General features: G+C 44.6%; 1 protein-coding gene across 1 annotated transcript in view; it reads left to right on the top strand.

Moving 5' to 3' along the window:
* The window catches only part of COG2 (component of oligomeric golgi complex 2), a 129,265-nt gene that overhangs the window by 54,978 nt on the left and 62,068 nt on the right, over nt 1-12,219 (top strand). Inside the window, exon 7 of the mRNA XM_030196435.1 lies at nt 9,719-9,898. Coding sequence (XP_030052295.1) covers nt 9,719-9,898 — 180 coding nt within the window. The remainder of the gene's footprint in view (nt 1-9,718; nt 9,899-12,219) is intronic.

Consider the following 12,219-nt stretch of genomic DNA (forward strand, 5'->3'; position numbering starts at 1 on the left):
CAACAGATGCTCATTTTAATGGAGATTATAGGGGTGACAAAGTCAGTCTGAGTTTGAAAATCTAGGCTTGTATCACTTAAACGAGCTCATATCTTTTAATAGTAGAGCTGTCTCTCTGACTCAGGGATTTGTCCTTGCAAAATGAGAGGCCATCTGTCTGGCTAAAGTTATCATCCTCTATTATCAGTGCTATGAGCTCCTAAATCATTTGGGTACTTGCAGAAGTTGTACTGTTACTGACCCTTACACTCACTCTGAAGGGTATTAGGTGCCTTAGGCAAACTTCAACCTTAGGCAACACCCTCTCCTGTTTTCCTCTCCCTCTCCACATGAGATTTTGATTGTTAAACTAATCATGATCACTTCTATATTATCTCTCTTGGAATGATCCTTTAGAAACATATAATTGAACATTCATTCTTCTGTGTTTATATATACAGTGGGGGAAATAAGTATTTGATCCCTTGCTGATTTTGTAAGTTTGCCCACTGACAAAAACATGAGCAGCCCATAATTGAAGGGTAGGTTATTGGTAACAGTGAGAGATAGCACATCACAAATTAAATCCGGAAAATCACATTGTGGAAAGTATATGAATTTATTTGCATTCTGCAGAGGGAAATAAGTATTTGATCCCTCTGGCAAACAAGACCTAATACTTGGTGGCAAAACCCTTGTTGGCAAGCACAGCGGTCAGACGTCTTCTGTAGTTGATGATGAGGTTTGCACACATGTCAGGAGGAAATTTGGTCCACTCCTCTTTGCAGATCATCTCTAAATCATTAAGAGTTCTGGGCTGTCGCTTGGCAACTCGCAGCTTCAGCTCCCTCCATAAGTTTTCAATGGGATTAAGGTCTGGTGACTGGCTAGGCCACTCCATGACCCTAATGTGCTTCTTCCTGAGCCACTCCTTTGTTGCCTTGGCTGTATGTTTTGGGTCATTGTCGTGCTGGAAGACCCAGCCACGACCCATTTTTAAGGCCCTGGCGGAGGGAAGGAGGTTGTCACTCAGAATTGTACGGTACATGGCCCCATCCATTCTCCCATTGATGCGGTGAAGTAGTCCTGTGCCCTTAGCAGAGAAACACCCCCAAAACATAACATTTCCACCTCCATGCTTGACAGTGGGGACGGTGTTCTTTGGGTCATAGGCAGCATTTCTCTTCCTCCAAACACGGCGAGTTGAGTTCATGCCAAAGAGCTCAATTTTTGTCTCATCTGACCACAGCACCTTCTCCCAATCACTCTCGGCATCATCCAGGTGTTCACTGGCAAACTTCAGACGGGCCGTCACATGTGCCTTCCGGAGCAGGGGGACCTTGCGGGCACTGCAGGATTGCAATCCGTTATGTCGTAATGTGTTACCAATGGTTTTCGTGGTGACAGTGGTCCCAGCTGCCTTGAGATCATTGACAAGTTCCCCCCTTGTAGTTGTAGGCTGATTTCTAACCTTCCTCATGATCAAGGATACCCCACGAGGTGAGATTTTGCGTGGAGCCCCAGATCTTTGTCGATTGACAGTCATTTTGTACTTCTTCCATTTTCTTACTATGGCACCAACAGTTGTCTCCTTCTCGCCCAGCGTCTTACTGATGGTTTTGTAGCCCATTCCAGCCTTGTGCAGGTGTATGATCTTGTCCCTGACATCCTTAGACAGCTCCTTGCTCTTGGCCATTTTGTAGAGGTTAGAGTCTGACTGATTCACTGAGTCTGTGGACAGGTGTCTTTCATACAGGTGACCATTGCCGACAGCTGTCTGTCATGCAGGTAACGAGTTGATTTGGAGCATCTACCTGGTCTGTAGGGGCCAGATCTCTTACTGGTTGGTGGGGGATCAAATACTTATTTCCCTCTGCAGAATGCAAATAAATTCATATACTTTCCACAATGTGATTTTCCGGATTTAATTTGTGATGTGCTATCTCTCACTGTTACCAATAACCTACCCTTCAATTATGGGCTGCTCATGTCTTTGTCAGTGGGCAAACTTACAAAATCAGCAAGGGATCAAATACTTATTTCCCCCACTGTACCTAAGGAAGGCAGTTCCCAAAATTCAGGTAAATGGGCAGTTTGAAGATTGCTCACCCTAACTGCAGGTAAAAGCACATGCTGATAGGTTTTTCACTTTGTGAATGTCAGGATCTGTTGTTTCATTCTCTCTGCCTCCTCCCCACCAAAGAAGCTGCCAACCCAGGCAACTGCCTGCTTTGTCTAATAGCTAAGCCAGCCCTGCTCCTTTGCAGAGATAGTTTACAGTAGTAGTTCTCAATCTGAGTGGAGGGAAGACGGTAAAGTGACTATGAAATGGACTTGATCTTGAGTATCTGCAAAAATTAGTAACTGATGAATTGATGCAATGCTGCTGCATCTTCCATCTCCCAATTCAGGAATTGGCAGCTGGAAGTACATATACATAAGTACATAAGTATTGCCATACTAGGAGAGACCAAAGGTCCATCAAGCCCAGCATTCTGTTTCCAATAGTGGCCAATCCAGGTCACAAATACCTGGCAAGATCCCAAAAAGTACAAAACATTTTATACTGCTTATCTCAGAAATGGTGGATTTTCCCCAAGTCCATTTAATAATGGTCTATGGACTTTTCCTTTAGGAAGCTGTCCAAACCTTTTTAAAACTCCGCTAATCTAACCGCCTTTACCACATTCTCTGGCAACGAATTCCAGTCAACCTGGTCTCACTGGATTATATAAGGAAAAGGGAAGAAGAAAAAAAGAGGTGCTGAGAACAGAGAAAGGATAGAATAGGAGAAAGATAAGCCAAGAAAAATTGATAGGCTACAAGGATGGAAAGACTGGATGAAAGGAAGTTAGGGGTAATAGTTCCAAGTGGGTTAATTTTGTGAGTTGTTGCCCTTCACTAGTATTTTTGTGTGATAAGATTAATTTTGTTTATATCATGGCAAGAATGAGCTTTAACTTATGCCAGGGTATGTTTATTGCATTGTTCCAAAGAGTCTCCTTTTTGACATTCTTAAGGGTATTATATGCATAGGCAACATGTCTAGATGTGCTTGGAAATTATTTTTAATTAGGTCTGTGGTGCCCAACAACTGGGACTGTTTTTTTTTTTCGGGGGGGGGGGGGGGGGGGGGCAGGAAGGGGGCTTATAAAACATAATTGTGGGGAGGGGGAAATGGCCTTTGGGTGTACATTGTGACAAAGATTAAGAGCCACTGATTTAAAGGGTTACAGATTTTATTAGTTTTAACTCTCATTTTTTTTAGTTTTTAAATTTGACTAATCAAATCAAGTAAATACCATTCCAGCAAGATATAACATACGCCAGTTACTTCCCTATTATCTCCTCACACAGAATAAACTATAAAGGCAAACAGTTTTTACAAAGTCCCTCACCCAAATTCTTTGTTTTAGATGGGCGGAAGGTAGAGGAGCACGTTCTTTGTCTGTCGGTATTTTTTGGCCGTTTCAGGGCTGCTGTAGGGGAATGCTGGATGAGAAATGTGCTGTTGGAAGCAGCGCCATCTTTTTCCATTGGGCTGGGGTTCTGGGCATCCTGGAGGTGGGTGATGGCTTGCCTGAGGACGGGGATGGTTGTTTTAAGTTGGCGGAAGGGAGAAGAGCACGGTCTTGGGCCGTCGGGGGGTGATGCGGTATGTTTGGTCCATTTCAGGCCGGCTGCAGGGGAATGCTGGAACATTTATGCGCTGCAGGAATCAGCGCCGTCTTTTTCCGGGTGCTCGGGGAATCCCCGAGGTGGGAGACAGCTTGGCTGGGGATGGTTGGGCACGTCCTTGGCCGCTTCGGCAAAAGGGGAAGAGGAAGGGGGTGGGGAGTTACCTGCAGCCGCCTGAGAAACCATGTATTCTTTGTTTGTTTTGTATTATTAGTTTGCATTTCTGTTGAAGAAAGAGTGGGTGCCTTTCGAATGATGGAGGTGGTGCGTCGGTGTGCGGTTGTTTCGTTAGTTTGGCAGCCAGTCTCCAGCGATTCCTAGGCAGGGAAGGAGTACTCCTCCCCCTTCCTTGGTCGCTGTTTGCTGCTGGCTGGGTCGCAGGTAATCCTTCCAGCTGGGCCGCAGCTTGTCCTGTTCGCCCACGTCCCAGATGGTGACGGGCACGTTGTTTTCAGGCTCCTCTGACTCCATGTCAAGCGATCCCAAATATAGTCTGTGCTATAGGCCCTCTGGCACTCTTCAGTACTGGCATTAGGCATTTAAAAATTTCTCTCCCCCCCCTCCCCCGGTCTATTTTTGCACATACCCACAGCAGGAATATTCTTCTCTCGTTCCAGCGGTGGTTCTGTGCTCTCCGTGCTGCACAGATAATGAGCCATTCTGCTGGGGAATGCTCCTCCCTTATTGTCACGTAGTTTATTCTGATTGGTCCGTCTTACGTTGCCTAGTGTTGCCTGGGAATGGTGTTGTGATGGTCCTTTGTGTTTCAGAATGTTGAGGGTGTTTTTTCTGATTGGTCCGTCATGCGAGGGCGGGGCAGAGAGACATGGTCAGTGTTGTGGCTTTACCACCGTGAATCCATGAACCCTTCAGTGAGTGACTGAGTGACTTCAGAACGTTGTCTTCAGAACGTTGAGGGTGAGTTTTATTATAGTAGATATCTGGCTCCAAGGCACAGAGTTCTTGCTATTAGTTCTGTATGGGCCAAATCAACACAACCCCAACTTCTACCATTCCCTGCTGCAGCAATGTTTGCAGTGCAGTTCACTGCAAATGATGGTCGTGGCAGACTTTAATATGGTTTCTGACCCTACCTTAGACTGCTCTAGTTCCACCTCATTGCATTACAGAGGGCCACGAGCAAACACTTCCTCCAATTTTATGCGGACACTTAATTTAATAGATGCTTGGCGTACGTTACACCCCGGGGAACGTGATTACATGCATAGATCTCGAACCCATGGTACACTGGCAAGGCTTGATTATATCTTGGTAGATCACAGATTATTTTCAAAGATAAAGACCTCAGAGATTGACCTGGAAGACGTTTCGGACCATTCTTTATTGTGGGTGGATATGGAGACAGCTGCAGATACAAGAGGAGGTGCGGGGTGGCATTACCCATCTTATTTGCATACAGACACAGTCTTCCAAAAATATATTCAAGACAAGTGGACTGAATATTCTACCCATAATGCAATACATGTAGAACAACCTTCACTATATTGGTCGGCTTCAAAGGCAGTACACCGGGGGGACATAATAGCATACGTCCAAGCGCGCAAGAAGCGACTGGCAGCAGGAATCGTCCAATTAGAAACTCAGCAGAGGAAAGCCAGGACGGCCCATGCTAGGTGGAATCTTTTCTGGAGATGGGAAGGCGGTAGAACGAGAGGACATGAAATGAGATTGAAGGGGGGCAGACTCAGGAAAGAAGTCAGGAAGTATTTTTTCACGGAGAGGGTGGTAGACGCTTGGAATGCCCTCCCGCGGGAGGTGGTGGAGATGAAAACGGTAACAGAGTTCAAACATGCGTGGGATATGCATAGAGGAATCCTGTGCAGATGGAATGGATCCTCAGAAGCTTAGCTGAAATTGGGTGGCGCAGCAGGTGGGGGGAAGAGGGGGTGGTGGTTGGGAGGCAAGGATAGGGGAGGGCAGACTTATACGGTCTGTACCAGAGCCGGTGATGGGAGGCGGGACTGGTGGTTGGGAGGCGGGAAATACTGCTGGGCAGACTTATATGGTCTGTGCCCTGAAAAGGACAGGTACAAATTCAAGGTAAGGTATACACATATGAGTTTGTCTTGGGCAGACTGGATGGACCATGCAGGTCTTTTTCTGCCGTCATCTACTATGTTACTATATGTTACTATGTAAGACCTCTTTGGAGAATCTACGCGCCACTCAGGCAGCGCTTAACCCTCTGCTGCATAAGAAAGAATCACATTCATTGCTACATCGCAAATACAAGCTGCACAGATTTGGCAATAGACCTGGTAAAATGCTGGCCCGGATCATTAAAAATTGGGGCAGGCCGAGATCGGTGACAGCATTGCGGGATGATCAGGGAGTCCTCACAAACAACTTAGAAAGGATAGCAAAAATTTTCACAGACCACTTTGCCGTGCTCTACGCTGCAGGTCCCCCAACGAACCCTCAGGAGTTAACAGCTTATTTGTCTACATTAGGTCTACCTGACTTGACTCCAACAGAACTTGACTACTTAAATGCTCCAATATCATCAGAGTTGCAGGCAGCGATCAAAGCCTTAAAGCTGTGCTCTGCCCCAGGACCAGGCGGATTTGCGTGAGAGTATTATAAAACACTTGGCCCCCAGGCTCTGGGGGCGTTGTTGGCTTACTTTGGGGAGGTGGTGGAAGGGGGTTGTTCCCCTCGCATGCTAACACGGCACTGATAACACTTATACCTAAACCAGGCTGGCCCCCAGAGAAGGCCAATTCATATCGGCCTATATCCTTATTAAATGTAGATGTTAAATTGTTCTCTAGAATATTGGTGGAACGCTTGGCCCAATGCCTCCCCTGGTTGATAGGACCTGAGCAAGTAGGATTTATTCGTAGACGTCAACCCGCTCACAATGTGCGTCGCTTACTGCTGGCATTAGCACACTGTCAGGTAACACAGACACCATCCCTATAGGTGAGTTTGGATGCTGACAAAGCTTTTAATAGGGTGGGATGGGACTACTTATTTCACACCTTGTCACAAATGGGATTTCGGGGTTGCTTTCTACAAGCGATCAAGTCCCTATATAATAACCCATCTGCCTGTTTACTGATTAATGGTATTAAAGAAAAAAGGTTCTCTATAGCAAGAGGGATCCGGCAGGGGTGCCCACTTTCCCCACTACTAATCATACTATCATTAGAGCCGCTCCTAAGGAAGCTTACCATGTCAGGGGGAGTGAGGGGAGTAACTCTTTCCGGTCATCAGATTCAAACCTTAGCATATGCTGATGACTTGGTGGTGGTGCTGACTGACCCTTAACTCACTTAAAAATTTACTGGGATGCACGCAGCAATTTGGGAAATTGGCCGGTTTTATGCTAAATTTAGAAAAGTCACAAGTGCTCTCCCCTTCCCCCCCCACCCAAAGTTCAAGGACTTAGTAGAGTGGATTTCCCCCTTAAGTAGGTGCAAGACTCGCTTAAATATCTTGGGGTAAAAATTCCAGCAGACGTATCTAGACTTTATCAGTTAAGTATACAGGGGTTATTAAAGGACACTCAACAGAGATTCAGATCTTGGGAAGCCTTCCCTATTACCCTATTGGGCTGGATAGCCTTGTATACCATGATTATTATCCCTAAATGGCTGTATGTTTTTCAACAATTACCACTTTTTTTAAGACGTCTGATGAACGAAAGTTGAATGGTATGTTGCGGAGGTTTCTATGGAAAGGGAAGAGGGCACGACTCTCTTTGGCCACCATGTGCATCCCAGTAGAGTATGGAGGACTGGAACTTATAAGTATACGCCACATAACGATAGCAAGTGACATGAGGCATATTAATGACTGGTTCCGATCTACACAGGATTACTCCAATACAGACTTGGAACTGCAGTTATCGCCGGCTATTCACTTCAGCAACCTCTTACACACAGCGGGGGGCCCTATTCCTCAACCTCTAAAGACCTCTTTCATAGTTCCCACCACCAAGGCTACGTGGTGGTGGGTTTGCAAGCTGCATCAGTTCTCTTCCAAGGTGACACCGTTCCTCTCGATATGCAATAATCCGGCTTTTCCCCCAGGACAACTCTACCCCACGTTCCGCTGCTGGCAGAGACGCGGAATCATTTACTTACTGCAGGTAGTGACCCGAGAAGGGAAACCCAAAACATTTGAAGAACTCCGGGGGGGAATTTACCCTTGAGCGGAAGGACGAGTTCGGCTATGCCGAACTGAAACATTATGTGCAATCCTTGCCATGGGAAGCTCTTTCGGAGGATGTACAGGAGGAACTCACAACGGCATTCTCTCGAAGCACAACAAAAGGTGCCACTCTCATTCCACTATAGACACATCCGGGACACTGTCCCACAGCTGGACTACAAACATCTGCTGTTGGTGTGGCAGAAAGACATTCCGGTTACCTTATCTGTAGAACAACTTAAAAGCCACATTCTAACAATCCGCAAAGGGACATCATTTGCAGTTCATTTGGAACTTCAATATAAATTCGCATTGCGCTTATATGTTTCCCCTTGTAGGGCTTTCCACATGGGCCTCTCCCTGTGGGGATCGTGTTTGAAATGTAGAGCAGAAGGGGTAACACTGGGACACATGTTCTGGAAGTGCCCTGTCGTTGCATCCCTTTGGAAGACAGTACTATCACAGGTCTCCAAAATGTGGCAAGTAGGATGACATTACGACTCAGTGCTTCTATTTGCAGCCATTAGTAAACTGTGTCATAGCTCAGAATGTTGGAGCCATGGCTGCATCGGTAGTTCACTTGATGTTAGCCTCCATTTAGATTTACAAAGCTGTTACATGGTCTTCAGTCCACACATTAACATCATACTACTGCCTAGAGCAGGATTCCCAGTGTGACAGCTAGGTTCAATCAGACAGTTCTGCAGAATTTGTTTAGAATCTGGAATCCAACTCCACCCTCCTATGCCCCTTTTGTTTTGTTCCAGGCTGCACCTACACATAGAACTGCTACTAAGATTTTAGTTTAATTGGCTTCTGGTTAGCCTTGCTTGTTGCAAGCCCCTATCGTCCATTCTTTGTTGTTTTTGGTGAGCCTGGTAGCTGGTGATTTCGACATGGTAATAGTTGTCCTGTCTGTCCTTGGAAAAAGTGAAGTTACCTGTAGCCTATGTTATTACCACATTCCCTCCCTCCCTCCCTCCCTCCCTCCTCCACTAGGACTTATGTTTTCTACGTCTTGCTTGGTCCCCCTTGAGTAAGGCAAGTGGGAAAGTATGTATTTATGTGTAGTTGGGGTTGCCAAAGGCTTCTAGAAATAGAACCCTGGGTAGTGTTCATGCTGGGCTCCACCAGATTGTGTCATCCGTATGTGGCTGTAGTCGGAGAACACCTGCTACAGGTAAGTAGCTTCATTTTCCCAACTTAGAACTCTCAAAAGAATAAAATTACTTTTGCACAGAAGGAGGGTTAGAAACCCACTTTTTATTATGGAAAATTAATATTTATATGCAAAATCAAAACTTACCAAATTGCTGCAGAATTTTGTAACTTTTATGACTGAACCTTTTTCTGAGCTGTAGCAGGAAACCAGGTCCTGTACCTAAGAAGTTTAGGATTTTTACTTCTTAAAAGAATAATTTAAAAACACTCACAGCTGGCATAAACATTTGGAATAATCCAGGAAACTGGGTTTATGCAGGGGATTAACATGTTATGATCTGGCCAATCAGATTACTTCTAATCTGAGCACATTCTTGTTTTGTTTTGAAGCTATAGAAAAACATTTCCAACTCATATATCTATTGATTTGACTTTAGCAGTTCAGCAGAAGAATAGCTCTGCAAGGTCGGTGATATCTGATGCAGCTCTGGCATGAAAGAAACAAAAATAGTACACCATGCTTTATAAATTGCTTCACTGAATAGTGTTAGGAAATTTTGCTCATTTGTATATTCAAAATCCCCTTCTTTCCCCTCCCCCCCTTACAATTTGTAACCACAGAACAAAATAAGTCCAAGTATGAAGAATTGCTCTGGTTATTCTTGTGCCTAAAGCTGAGCATCTTTACTGAACTGATTCTCCTTGCTGCCTTCCTTTTCTCTAGCGTATCGCTGGAATAACGGCAATGCTTCAACAGTCCCTAGAAGAGCTGCTTTTAGAGGGCCTTCAGACTTCCAATGTAGACATCATCCGGCACTGCTTACGGACCTATGCCACCATTGACAAAACTCGGGATGCAGAGGCCCTTGTTGGCCAGGTGCTGGTGAAACCCTATGTAGATGAGGTATGGCAGCAGATAATTACTGTGTTCAGAAGTAAGAAATCAGGGGTACCTAAAAGACCAATGTATCACAACAGGCCCGATCCACAACTAACAGAAGCAAAATGTTTCTTTGCAGGTATTATGAAATATAAAATAGTCTTCTAGTGCAGTAGTGCGATGTGTTTAGCATACTAAACCTAATACGTTTGGATATGTGGTCTCAAATTCCATCTCTCCGGGATTGCCAAGATCTGTTTCTCATGATATCTACAGTGAATATTCGTGTGATTTATGTGCGTACAGCGGATACTACGAATGCAAACAAATCTTATAAATATTCATCATGGATAGTCTGAAAAGATCTGTTGTCCTCGAAGATTGGAGTTTGAGACCCCTGCTCTGTAATGTTTCTGTTTGCAGCTATAGAGTGAGCTAGGTCTGGTTTTGCCCTGCACTAAAAATCCACATTGTGGTGGGGAGGGTGTGTGTGAAGGGAATTACTACTACTACAAATCATTTCTATAGTGTTACCAGTTGTACGCAACGCTGCTTCCTTTTGGACACTCCTTTGCCCTTTCCTAAACAGATGGGTCCAGTAAGGTAAGAGAGAAACTTTAGAAGGTATCCTTGGTTACCCAGTCACCATCTGGAGTTAGTTTTCCAAATTAATCAGCTGTAGCATTAGATATGGGACACACTGTGGAACATGCCTTACTATAAGTTAATAGTGTGTCTTTCTGAAAGAAAATAGCTTGAAAATGTTATACGCTTGTTTTTTCTCTGTGCCATTCTTGCTGCTTTACCAAAGTTCTAGCTTTATTCTTACTGATCAGCTTACTGAAAGAAATTCCTAAATGTCCTTCAGCCCTCTGCTCACTGTTAAAATTAGCTTTTCCACTGATCAGGAAGCCCTGCTGCTTCCAATGATCTTATACATGTTATCCCTGGTTTGTTTGTTTTTCAGATCCTGGCTTGAAGAATTCTAGTTGTTAACCTAATCATTTTTTAAACCTGCTATTTAGTGCCCTTTATGTCAGAATAACCTTGGAATATTGGTGATCAGAATTCCTTTGATTAAAAAGTAGGAGCTAATATGCAGGACATGATCCCAGAAACCAACCAGCTGTCTCTGTCAAAAATCAAGATGGGGCCAAATGCCCATAATAAGATCTTATATAAACAGATTACAAATTTAGCAGATGTAAACTTCCTTATGGTTTACGTGTGATCCTGTGCTCGGTCGTGGTGATTTCTTTCTCTGAGGACAAGCAGGCCAGAATCTTCTTATATATGGGTGATGTCACTGACAGAGCCCCGTTGCAGATGCGCAGCGTTCTGTAAATTCAAGAAGCCTTTGATAAGCCCCCACTGTGTGCATGTGCTTCCTGCCTGCCTGACTCATTTGGGAGCTATAGTTTTATTTTCTTCACGGAGCTGTGAAGACGTGTCTTCAATTGCTGACGCAAGTGCTTTTCTCTTCGGAGAGATTTTTTGCCTTCCTGCCTCTCCTTTTTCACTGTAAGTAGCACAGGACTCCCTTTTTCTTTAGTTTTGTTCCCCCTCCTGTTTTTTCTTAGATTTTTTAGCTCTTTTCAGTTTCTTTATTTTTTTTTTTTGTGGCTTGTGACTATTTTAGGCCTGAGGTCCCAGATGAGACTTCCTTAAAAAAAAAAAAAAATCTTTATAGCCAATCAACCATTTGATTTTGCTGCAGCTATTTTTCCTGTGATGTCCTAAAACACCTACCAGTGAGTTTAAAGAATATATAACTTAGATTGTGAGCCCATTAAAGTCAGTGTAGAGCACCTGTAATAGAAATTGTAAACCGCATAGTCACCTCAGGGATCAAAAATAAATAAATAATAAATAAATAAACGGTGCACAGACTGTGTTAGGAAGACCATGTCTGTGGCTGACCCACATGACGTGTGCCTGATCTGCCTGTGTCCTGATCATAAGTCCTCTCTAATTGTTCTCTTTCTGCTCAAATGCAGAAGAGAACTCAATTGAGAGGTCCTACATTAGAGAGTTTCCGACATGCAGAAGTCTGGTCCATTGGCATTGGTCCCCATGGGTTCTGGAGCTGTGCTGGACACTAGAGATGAAGCAACATTGAGGAGGTCTCCTCCTTCCTCAACATCAGACGCCTGCTGAGCATTTTTGGATCCAACACCAAGGACTCACATGGATTCTGCTTCGTCTTCATCAGCAACAAAGGACACCCATGCCCGGGATTGAGTGAAGGCAAAGGAGCACTAGTATCAGTCCTCCATGAAGCACAGTGCCAGGAACTCTGGGGCACTGGCATCGCCAGTACCCAAGAAGTGTTGGCTTTGGGAGGG

Source organism: Microcaecilia unicolor, chromosome 3, assembly GCF_901765095.1.
Source record: "Microcaecilia unicolor chromosome 3, aMicUni1.1, whole genome shotgun sequence".
In the NCBI taxonomy this organism is placed as follows: domain Eukaryota; kingdom Metazoa; phylum Chordata; class Amphibia; order Gymnophiona; family Siphonopidae; genus Microcaecilia; species Microcaecilia unicolor.